The sequence below is a fragment of the Oncorhynchus kisutch genome, unplaced genomic scaffold (assembly GCF_002021735.2).
Source record: "Oncorhynchus kisutch isolate 150728-3 unplaced genomic scaffold, Okis_V2 scaffold1024, whole genome shotgun sequence".
NCBI classification, from domain to species: Eukaryota; Metazoa; Chordata; class Actinopteri; order Salmoniformes; family Salmonidae; genus Oncorhynchus; species Oncorhynchus kisutch.
In genome coordinates, this window is record NW_022262969.1 from 38,004 (window position 1) to 50,560 (window position 12,557).

At 46.1% G+C, this 12,557-nt stretch overlaps 1 protein-coding gene across 1 annotated transcript in view; it reads left to right on the plus strand.

The window, feature by feature from the left end:
• LOC116364202 (RNA-binding protein 47-like) overlaps positions 1 to 12,557 on the plus strand; it is a 34,251-nt gene that overhangs the window by 8,747 nt on the left and 12,947 nt on the right. Inside the window, 2 exon segments of the mRNA XM_031817443.1 lie at positions 8,468 to 9,335; positions 11,439 to 11,787. Coding sequence (XP_031673303.1) covers positions 8,499 to 9,335; positions 11,439 to 11,787 — 1,186 coding nt within the window. The 5' untranslated portion in view covers positions 8,468 to 8,498.

The window sequence follows — 12,557 nt, forward strand, 5'->3', positions numbered from 1 at the left end:
ACAGGTTATTATGGACTGTAGTTACACCTGATGGAAACAGGTTATTATGGACTGTAGTTACATAATGGAAACAGGTTATTATGGACTGTAGTTACACCTGATGGAAACAGGTTATTATGGACAGTAGTTACACCTGATGTAAACAGGTTATTATGGACTGTAGTTACATAATGGAAACAGGTTATTATGGACTGTAGTTACACCTGATGGAAACAGGTTATTATGGACTGTAGTTACACCTGATGGAAACAGGTTATTATGGACTGTAGTTACATAATGGAAACAGGTTATTATGGACTGTAGTTACACCTGATGGAAACAGGTTATTATGGACTGTAGTTACACCTGATGGAAACAGGTTATTATGGACTGTAGTTACATAATGGAAACAGGTTATTATGGACTGTAGTTACACCTGATGGAAACAGGTTATTATGGACTGTAGTTACACCAGATGGAAACAGGTTATTATGGACTGTAGTTACACCTGATGGAAACAGGTTATTATGGACTGTAGTTACATAATGGAAACAGGTTATTATGGACAGTAGTTAAACCTGATGGAAACAGGTTATTATGGACTGTAGTTACATAATGGAAACAGGTTATTATGGACTATAGTTACACCTGATGGAAACAGGTTATTATGGACTGTAGTTACACCTGATGGAAACAGGTTATTTTGGACAGTAGTTACACCTAATGGAAACAGGTTATTATGGACTGTAGTTACACCTGATGGAAACAGGTTATTATGGACTGTAGTTACACCTGATGGAAACAGGTTATTATGGACTGTAGTTACATAATGGAAACAGGTTATTATGGACTATAGTTACACCTGATGGAAACAGGTTATTATGGACTGTAGTTACATAATGGAAACAGGTTATTATGGACTGTAGTTACATAATGGAAACAGGTTATTATGGACTGTAGTTACACCTGATGGAAACAGGTTATTATGGACTGTAGTTACACCTGATGGAAACAGGTTATTATGGACTGTAGTTACACCTGATGGAAACAGGTTATTATGGACTGTAGTTACACCTGATGGAAACAGGTTATTATGGACAGTAGTTACATAATGGAAACAGGTTATTATGGACTATAGTTACACCTGATGGAAACAGGTTATTATGGACAGTAGTTACACCTGATGGAAACAGGTTATTATGGACTGTAGTTACATAATGGAAACAGGTTATTATGGACTGTAGTTACACCTGATGGAAACAGGTTATTATGGACTGTAGTTACATAATGGAAACAGGTTATTATGGACTGTAGTTACACCCGATGGAAACAGGTTATTATGGACAGTAGTTACACCTGATGGATACAGGTTATTATGGACTGTAGTTACATAATGGAAACAGGTTATTATGGACTGTAGTTACATAATGGAAACAGGTTATTATGGACCGTAGTTACATAATGGAAACAGGTTATTATGGACTGTAGTTACACCTGATGGAAACAGGTTATTATGGACTGTAGTTACATAATGGAAACAGGTTATTATGGACTGTAGTTACATAATGGAAACAGGTTATTATGGACTGTAGTTACACCTGATGGAAACAGGTTATTATGGACTGTAGTTACATAATGGAAACAGGTTATTATGGACTGTAGTTACACCTGATGGAAACAGGTTATTATGGACAGTAGTTACACCTGATGTAAACAGGTTATTATGGACTGTAGTTACATAATGGAAACAGGTTATTATGGACTGTAGTTACACCTGATGGAAACAGGTTATTATGGACTGTAGTTACACCTGATGGAAACAGGTTATTATGGACTGTAGTTACATAATGGAAACAGGTTATTATGGACTGTAGTTACACCTGATGGAAACAGGTTATTATGGACTGTAGTTACACCTGATGGAAACAGGTTATTATGGACTGTAGTTACATAATGGAAACAGGTTATTATGGACTGTAGTTACACCTGATGGAAACAGGTTATTATGGACTGTAGTTACACCAGATGGAAACAGGTTATTATGGACTGTAGTTACACCTGATGGAAACAGGTTATATGGACTGTAGTTACACCTGATGGAAACAGGTTATTATGGACTGTAGTTACACCTGATGGAAACAGGTTATTATGGACTGTAGTTACACCTGATGTAAACAGGTTATTATGGACAGTAGTTACATAATGGAAACAGGTTATTATGGACTATAGTTACACCTGATGGAAACAGGTTATCATGGACAGTAGTTACACCTGATGGAAACAGGTTATTATGGACAGTAGTTACACCTGATGGAAACAGGTTATTATGGACTGTAGTTACACCTGATGGAAACAGGTTATTATGGACTGTAGTTACACCTGATGGAAACAGGTTATTATGGACTGTAGTTACACCTGATGGAAACAGGTTATTATGGACTGTAGTTACACCTGATGGAAACAGGTTATTATGGACTGTAGTTACATAATGGAAACAGGTTATTATGGACTGTAGTTACACCTGATGGAACAGGTTATTATGGACTGTATGAATGAATGAATCCAGTGAGTCAGTTCTCTCCCAAATGAATCCAGTGAGTCAGTTCTCTCCGAAATGAATCCAGTGAGTCAGTTCTCTCCGAAATGAATCCAGTGAGTCAGTTCTCTCCCAAATGAATCCAGTAAGTCAGTTCTCTCCCAAATGAATCCAGTGAGTCAGTTCTCTCCCAAATGAATCCAGTGAGTCAGTTCTCTCCCAAATGAATCCAGTGAGTCAGTTCTCTCCCAAATGAATCCAGTGAGTCAGTTCTCTCTCAAATGAATCCAGTGAGTCAGTTCTATCCCAAATGAATCCAGTGAGTCAGTTCCCTCCCAAATGAATCCAGTGAGTCAGTTCTATCCCAAATGAATCCAGTGAGTCAGTTCTCTCCCAAATGAATCCAGTGAGTCAGTTCTATCCCAAATGAATCCAGTGAGTCAGTTCCCTCCCAAATGAATCCAGTGAGTCAGTTCTCTCCCAAATAAATCCAGTGAGTCAGTTCTCTCCCAAATGAATCCAGTGAGTCAGTTCTATCCCAAATGAATCCAGTGAGTCAGTTCTATCCCAAATGAATCCAGTGAGTCAGTTCTCTCCCAAATGAATCCAGTGAGTCAGTTCTATCCCAAATGAATCCAGTGAGTCAGTTCTCTCCCAAATGAATCCAGTGAGTCAGTTCTCTCCCAAATGAATCCAGTGAGTCAGTTCTCTCTCAAATGAATCCAGTGAGTCAGTTCTCTCCCAAATGAATCCAGTGAGTCAGTTCTCTCCCAAATGAATCCAGTGAGTCAGTTCTCTCCCAAATGAATCCAGTGAGTCAGTTCTCTCCCAAATGAATCCAGTGAGTCAGTTCCCTCCCAAATGAATCCAGTGAGTCAGTTCTCTCCCAAATGAATCCAGTGAGTCAGTTCCCTCCCAAATGAATCCAGTGAGTCAGTTCTGTCCCAAATGAATCCAGTGAGTCAGTTCTATCATCTGCTTGTCACTCCTCCAGATCCTGAACAAGCAGTGCTTCAGGTTCAGGGAACCAGTGAGCTGTCCCCATAGGAGAACCCTTTATTCAGCTGTCCCCATAGAAGAACCCTGCTAGGTTATTCAGCTGTCCCCATAGGAGAACCCTTTATTCAGCTGTCCCCATAGAAGAACCCTGCTAGGTTATTCAGCTGTCCCCATAGGAGAACCCTGTTAGGTTATTCAGCTGTCCCCATAGGAAAACCCTGTTAGGTTATTCAGCTGTCCCCATAGAAGAACCCTGCTAGGTTATTCAGCTGTCCCCATAGGAGAACCCTGTTAGGTTATTCAGCTGTCCCCATAGGAAAACCCTGTTAGGTTATTCAGCTGTCCCCATAGGAAAACCCTGCTAGGTTATTCAGCTGTCCCCATAGAAGAACCCTGCTAGGTTATTCAGCTGTCCCCATAGGAGAACCCTTTATTCAGCTGTCCCCATAGGAAAACCCTGTTAGGTTATTCAGCTGTCCCCATAGAAGAACCCTGCTAGGTTATTCAGCTGTCCCCATAGGAAAACCCTGTTAGGTTATTCAGCTGTCCCCATAGAAGAACCCTGCTAGGTTATTCAGCTGTCCCCATAGGAAAACCCTGTTAGGTTATTCAGCTGTCCCATAGGAGAACCCTTTATTCAGCTGTCCCCATAGGAGAACCCTGTTAGGTTATTCAGCTGTCCCCATAGGAAAACCCTTTATTCAGCTGTCCCCATAGGAGAACCCTGTTAGGTTATTCAGCTGTCCCCATAGGAGAACCCTTTATTCAGCTGTCCCCATAGGAGAACCCTGTATTCAGCTGTCCCCATAGGAGAACCCTGTATTCAGCTGTCCCGATAGGAGAACCCTGTGTAGCTCACTCTCTCTCAGGGTGAGTTGACCCTGCTGTCCTCTTCTCTCAGGGTGAGGTGTGTGGGTCCTTGGATGGGCTTACAGGTGTGTGTGTGTTATTGGGTTTGGCCAAATGAGAGTGAGTTACCATAGTTGCGTGGCCGTGTAACAGTTTATACCTTTGTAAATGGTCCCTCCCTCCCTCCCTCTCTACCTCCCTCTCTACCTCCCTCCCTCTCTACCTCTCTACCTCCCTCTCTACCTCCCTCCCTCTCTCTCTACCTCCCTCTCTACCTCCCTCCCTCTCTCTCTACCTCTCTCCCTCCCTCTCTACCTCTCTACCTCCCTCCCTCCCTCTCTACCTCCCTCTCTACCTCTCTACCTCCCTCTCTACCTCCCTCTCTACCTCTCTACCTCCCTCTCTACCTTCCTCCCTCCCTCCCTACCCCCCTCTCTACCTCTCTACCTCCCTCTCTACCTCTCTACCTCCCTCTCTACCTCCCTCTCTACCTCCCTACCTCTCTACCTCCCTCCCTCCCTCTCTACCTCTCTACCTCCCTACCTCTCTACCTCCCTCTTTCTCTACCTCCCTACCTCTCTACCTCCCTCTCTCTACCTCCTCTCTCTCTACCTCCCTCCCTCTCTCTCTACCTCCCTCTCTACCCCCTCTCTACCTCTCTACCTCCCTCTCTACCTCTCTACCTCCCTCTCTACCTCTCTACCTCCCTCTCTACCTCCCTCTCTACCTCTCTACCCCCTCTCTACCTCTCTACCTCCCTCTCTACCTCTCTACCTCCCTCTCTACCTCCCTACCTCTCTACCTCCCCTCTCTCTCTACCTCCCTCCCTCTCTCTCTACCTCCCTCCCTACCTCTCTACCTCCCTCCCTCTCTACCTCCCTCTCTCTCTACCTCCCTCCCTCCCTCTCTCTCTGCCACTCTCCCTCCCTCTCTACCTCCCCCCCTCCCTCTCTACCTCCCTCTCTCTCTACCTCCCTCCCTCTATACCTCTCTCCCTCTCTACCTCCCTCTCTCTCTAACTCACTCCCGCCCTCCCTCCCTCTCTACCACTCTACCTCCCTCCCTCCCTCCCTCTCTACCTCCCTCCCTCCCTCTCTACCTCCCTCCCTCTCTACCTCTCTACCTCCCTCTCTACCTCCCTCCCTCCCTCTCTACCTCCCTCTCTCTACCTCCCTCCCTCTCTACCTCTCTACCTCCCTCCCTCCCGCCCTCCCTCCCTCTCTACCTCTCTCCCTCTCTACCTCTCTACCTCCCTCCCTCTCTACCTCTCTACCTCCCTCCCTTCCTCCCTCTCTAACTCCCTCCCTCTCTACCTAACTCCCTCCCTCTCTACCTCCCTCCCTCTCTCTCTAACTCACTCCCGCCCTCCCTACCTCCCTCCCTCCCTCTCTACCTCCCTCTCTCTCCACCTCCCTCCCTCTATACCTCTCTCTCTCTCTACCTCCCTCTCTCTCTACCTCCCTCCCTCTCTACCTCCCTCCCTCTCTACCTCTCTACCTCCCTCTCTACCTCCCTCCCTCCCTCTCGACCTCCCTCTCTCTACCTCCCTCCCTCTCTACCTCTCTACCTCCCTCCCTCCCTCCCTCTCTACCTCTCTACCTCCCTCCCTCTCTACCTCTCTACCTCCCTCCCTCTCTACCTCTCTACCTCTCTCCCTCCCTCTCTACCTCCCTCCTTCTCTACCTCTCTACCTCCCTCCCTCTCTACCTCCCTCCCTCTCTACATCACTCCCTCCCTCCCTCCATCCCATCCAGCTACCCAATCATGTTTATTTGGCCTTGTTGATACCTGACCAGAGTGGGTTTGTACTAAATTCAACCCTATTCCCTATGGACCCTGATCTAAAGTAGTGAACTACATAGAGAGAGGTGCCCTATTCCCTATGGACCCTGGTCTAAAGTAGTGAACTACATAGAGAGAGGTGCCCTATTCCCTATGGACCCTGGTCTAAAGTAGTGAACTACATAGGGCTAGGGTGTTGTTGAGGAGACACCCTACATGTAGTAATCTGAGTGTAGTGGTGTCTGATAGAGACTCCCTACATGTAGTAATCTGAGTGTAGTGGTGTCTGATAGAGGAGACACCCTACATGTAGTAATCTGAGTGTAGTGGTGTCTGATAGAGGAGACTCCCATCATGTAGTAATCTGAGTGTAGTGGTGTCTGATAGAGACTCCCTACATGTAGTAATCTGAGTGTAGTGGCGTCTGATAGAGGAGACACCCTCAGACACCACTACACTGAGGGTGTTGTTGTGTTACCAAGGAGTATTGAGGATTTAATTAGTTTTCTGTTCATTGAGGGGGAGGAGTAAGAGGTTTATGTTCACACACACATGACCTGCTGGTCAGTAACAGAGGATTTGTGATTTTGTTCTCTGTGACCCTTTGGCAACTGCTCCTGGTTGTCTAACAGACAGACACACACACACACACACACACACACACACACACACACACACACACACACACACACACACACACACACACACACACACACACACACACACACACACACACACACACACACACACACACACACACACACACACGTGACACAGGCAATGAACCTTGATCAGAGCTTAATGACCTCATTCTGTATCCTGGGGGTCAAAGGTCAAACATCTCAGCAACACAGGACTGTAAAGCAGATAGATAAAGGATTGATCGAGATAGAGGAGAGGAGAGGAGAGGAGAGGAGAGGAGAGGAGAGGAGAGGAGAGGAGAGGAGAGGAGAGGAGAGGAGAGGAGAGGAGAGGAGAGGAGAGGAGAGGAGAGGAGAGGAGAGGAGAGGAGAGGAGAGGAGAGGAGAGGAGAGGAGAGGAGAGGAGAGGAGGAAGTTGATTATCGTTCCTGGTTTTATGGATGCTGGGTTCTCATAGGACGGTGTATGTTGGTCATGTGACCTGTGTCGTGCTCTACTGTACGTAACTCATTAGCCAAAATATCACAACCTTTAGATTTCATAAGGCTGTGATGTTCTCTTTTGTGACCCTAGTTCTAGTCCGGTTTTAGTCTGGTTTTAGACTGGTTCTAGACTGGTTCTAGTCTGGTTTTAGTCTGGTTTTAGACTGGTTCTAGACTGGTTCTAGTCTGGTTTTTAGTCTGGTTCTAGTCTGGTTTTTAGTGTGGTTTTAGACTGGTTCTAGACTGGTTCTAGTCTGGTTTTAGTCTGGTTTTAGACTGGTTCTAGACTGGTTCTAGTCTGGTTTTTAGTCTGGTTTTAGACTGATTCTAGACTGGTTCTTAGACTGGTTTTAGTCTGGTTCTAGACTGGTTCTAGTCTGGTTCTAGTCTGGTTTATAGTCTGGTTTTAGACTGGTTCTAGACTGGTTCTAGTCTGGTTTTTAGTCTGGTTTTAGTCTGGTTCTAGACTGGTTCTAGACTAGTTCTAGACTGGTTTTTAGTCTGGTTTTAGTCTGGTTCTAGACTGGTTCTAGTCTGGTTTTAGTCTGGTTTTAGACTGGTTATAGACTGGTTCTAGTGTGGTTTTTAGTCTGGTTCTAGTCTGGTTTTTAGTGTGGTTTTAGACTGGTTCTAGACTGGTTCTAGTCTGGTTTTAGTCTGGTTTTAGACTGGTTCTAGACTGGTTCTAGTCTGGTTTTTAGTCTGGTTTTAGACTGATTCTAGACTGGTTCTTAGACTGGTTTTAGTCTGGTTCTAGACTGGTTCTTAGACTGGTTTTAGTCTGGTTCTAGACTGGTTCTAGTCTGGTTTATAGTCTGGTTTTAGACTGGTTCTAGACTGGTTCTAGTCTGGTTTTAGTCTGGTTCTAGACTGGTTCTAGACTAGTTCTAGACTGGTTTTTAGTCTGGTTTTAGTCTGGTTTTAGTCTGGTTCTAGACTGGTTCTAGACTCGTTCTAGACTGGTTTTAGACTGGTTTGGTTCTAGACTGGTTCTTAGACTGGTTCTAGACTGGTTCTAGACAGGTAGATAAAACATCCAGTCTACTGGTCTTTTCCTCTACATCTGTTAGTTAGCTATTCCACGATATTCTAGCTTCACTGGTGTAGTTGGTTCTCTGTCCATCAAATGTGACGCGATCCCTCGTTTAGACAATAGAAAATAATGAATGTATATTTTTCCCCTTCTCTCTCTCTCTCAGGCACCACATCTGATTGGATGGTTTAGTCAGAATGACAGCCGAAGATCCCGCCTCCTCCTCTTCAGCCATGAGTAATAACCCAGCGCCTTCCGGTTCCAACCCCCCAGGCCCTTCCCATCACTCCCCGCATGGACCAATCACAGTGCCCGAGGGTGTGTCCGGGGCCCACAACGAAGCAGCCCTAGTGTCTCTGATGGAGCGTACGGGGTACGGCATGGTGCAGGAGAACGGTCAGAGGAAATACGGCCCCCCGCCGGGCTGGGAATCCGCCTCCCCGCCACGCGGCTGTGAGATCTTCGTGGGTAAGATCCCCCGGGACGTCTACGAAGACGAGCTGGTCCCGGTGTTCGAGTCGGCGGGTCAGATCTACGAGATGCGTCTGATGATGGACTTTGATGGGAAGAACCGCGGCTATGCCTTCGTCATGTACACACAGAAACACCAGGCTAAACGCGCCGTGCGGGAGCTCAACAACTATGAGGTGCGTCCCGGACGCCTCCTAGGGGTCTGCTGCTCTGTGGACAACTGTCGCCTCTTCATCGGGGGCATCCCCAAAACCAAGAAGAGAGAGGAGATCCTGGAGGAGGTGTCCAAGGTGACTGAGGGCGTCCTGGACGTCATAGTGTACGCCAGCGCGGCGGACAAGATGAAGAACCGGGGCTTTGCCTTCGTGGAGTATGAGAGTCACCGTGCCGCGGCCATGGCGCGCAGGAAGCTGATGCCCGGCAGAATCCAGCTGTGGGGGCACCAGATCGCCGTGGACTGGGCGGAGCCGGAGATAGACGTGGACGAGGACGTCATGGAGACCGTGAAGATTCTATACGTCAGGAACCTGATGATGGAGACCAGCGAGGACACACTGAGACAGGTCGGATTGATTAGTTGATTTACTGATTGATTGGTTGATTTACTGATTGATTGGTTGATTGATTGGTTGATTTACTGATTGATTGGTTGATTGATTGATTTACTGATTGATTGGTTGATTGGTTGATTTACTGATTGATTGGTTGATTGGTTGATTTACTGATTGATTGGTTGATTGGTTGATTGGTTGGTTGATTGATTTACTGATTGATTGGTTGATTGGTTGATTGGTTGATTTACTGATTGATTGGTTGATTTACTGATTGATTGGTTGATTTACTGATTGATTGGTTGATTGGTTGATTTACTGATTGATTGGTTTAGTGACTGTTTGATTGGTTGATTGATTGGTTGATTGAATGATTTATTGATTGATTGACGGATTAGTTGATTGGTTGCTTGGTGTTTGGCCAGTGGAACCAGGGCTGTATTAACATGTGTCTGTGTTCTAGGTATTTGGCCAGTGGAACCAGGGCTGTATTAACATGTCTCTGTGTTCTAGGTGTTTGGCCAGTGGAACCAGGGCTGTATTAACATGTCTCTGTGTTCTAGGTGTTTGGCCAGTAGAACCCAGGCTGTATTAACATGTCTCTGTGTTCTAGGTGTTTGGCCAGTGGAACCAGGGCTGTATTAACATGTCTCTGTGTTCTAGGTGTTTGGCCAGTAGAACCCAGGCTGTATTAACATGTCTCTGTGTTCTAGGTGTTTGGCCAGTGGAACCAGGGCTGTATTAACATGTCTCTGTGTTCTAGGTGTTTGGCCAGTAGAACCCAGGCTGTATTAACATGTCTCTGTGTTCTAGGTGTTTGGCCAGTGGAACCAGGGCTGTATTAACATGTCTCTGTGTTCTAGGTGTTTGGCCAGTGGAACCCAGGGTGTATTAACATGTCTCTGTGTTCTAGGTGTTTGGCCAGTGGAACCAGGGCTGTATTAACATGTCTCTGTGTTCTAGGTGTTTGGCCAGTAGAACCCAGGCTGTATTAACATGTCTCTGTGTTCTAGGTGTTTGGCCAGTGGAACCAGGGCTGTATTAACATGTCTCTGTGTTCTAGGTGTTTGGCCAGTGGAACCCAGGGTGTATTAACATGTCTCTGTGTTCTAGGTGTTTGGCCAATGGAACCAGGGCTGTATTAACATGTCTCTGTGTTCTAGGTGTTTGGCCAGTGGAACCCAGGCTGTATTAACATGTCTCTGTGTTCTAGGTGTTTGGCCAGTAGAACCCAGGCTGTATTAACATGTCTCTGTGTTCTAGGTGTTTGGCCAGTGGAACCAGGGCTGTATTAACATGTCTCTGTGTTCTAGGTGTTTGGCCAATGGAACCAGGGCTGTATTAACATGTCTCTGTGTTCTAGGTGTTTGGCCAGTGGAACCCAGGCTGTAATAACATGTCTCTGTGTTCTAGGTGTTTGGCCAGTAGAACCCAGGCTGTATTAACATGTCTCTGTGTTCTAGGTGTTTGGCCAGTAGAACCCAGGCTGTATTAACATGTCTCTGTGTTCTAGGTGTTTGGCCAGTGGAACCCAGGCTGTATTAACATGTCTCTGTGTTCTAGGTGTTTGGCCAGTAGAACCCAGGCTGTATTAACATGTCTCTGTGTTCTAGGTGTTTGGCCAGTGGAACCCAGGGTGTATTAACATGTCTCTGTGTTCTAGGTGTTTGGCCAGTGGAACCAGGGCTGTATTAACATGTCTCTGTGTTCTAGGTGTTTGGCCAGTAGAACCCAGGCTGTATTAACATGTCTCTGTGTTCTAGGTGTTTGGCCAGTAGAACCCAGGCTGTATTAACATGTCTCTGTGTTCTAGGTGTTTGGCCAGTGGAACCAGGGCTGTATTAACATGTCTCTGTGTTCTAGGTGTTTGGCCAGTGGAACCCAGGGCTGTATTAACATGTCTCTGTGTTCTAGGTGTTTGGCCAATGGAACCAGGGCTGTATTAACATGTCTCTGTGTTCTAGGTGTTTGGCCAGTAGAACCCAGGGCTGTATTAACATGTCTCTGTGTTCTAGGTGTTTGGCCAGTGGAACCAGGGCTGTATTAACATGTCTCTGTGTTCTAGGTGTTTGGCCAGTAGAACCCAGGCTGTATTAACATGTCTCTGTGTTCTAGGTGTTTGGCCAGTGGAACCAGGGCTGCGTGGAACGTGTCAAGAAGATCCGCGACTACGCCTTTGTCCACTTCTCGTCCCGTGACGATGCCGTGGTTGCCATGGACCACCTGAACGGGACGGAGGTGGAGGGGTCCTGTATCGAGGTCACCCTGGCTAAGCCTGTCGACAAGGAGCAGTACACGCGTTACCAGAAGGCATCTAAAGGGGGCGCTACAGCGGCCGCGGCCGTGGCAGCTCCGGAACCAGTCCAGCAGAACTACGTGTACCAGTGTGACCCCTACACCCTCACCTACTATGGGTACCCTTACAACACGCTGATCGGACCCAACAGGGACTACTTCATCAAAGGTTAGAGTCCTTTCCTTCTGGTTCTCTGTGGCTGCGTTTACACAGACAGTCACATTCTGATCTTGTTTGTTTTTTTCTATTTTTTACACCAATCAGATCAGCTCTTTAGCTCGAAACTTGGGCTGCCTATATAAACATAGCCTTTTGTACTACAGACGTAACTGATGTGTAGATTAGATGGGGTGTACTGTTGTAAATGTAACCAATAGTGAATCCACCTCATCAAATACATGTGATTAGTAGATGATCGTGATGAATACTGATATTGATGAATCTGATGAATAGTTGTTCTAAATGATTATTGATCATTATTATAAATCACCGATCAGCATCGATAACTGTTAGAGAGGTAAAATGGGACGCTCCGCAATATGACAGGATACAGCGGGGTGACTTCCTGCTTAGCGACTACCGAGAACGACAATATTCCCAAGATGGCCACTGTTGTGTCTTCCTAGTTTCTTCCCTCCGTTGAGGCATATAGAGTACCACAGTATGAGTCATGATACCCATAAAACACCCGCGGTCAAACAAGGAAATGGTTCCAATCATTTTTCCCCAAAGGGGATTTTTTTTTTAAACACTTAAAATAAGGGCTGTTGTTTCGTGTCAGTTCACCCTGGTGTGATGTTTTGATAACTGTGTAAATCTTTTATTCATGTATTCGCCTGTATTTCACCCCCTCAAATGAAATGCTAATTAGCTGCTAATGTGGCTCCCTTAAAGAACTACAAATCTCTGGATTAACTATCTAATGTGGCTCCCGTAAA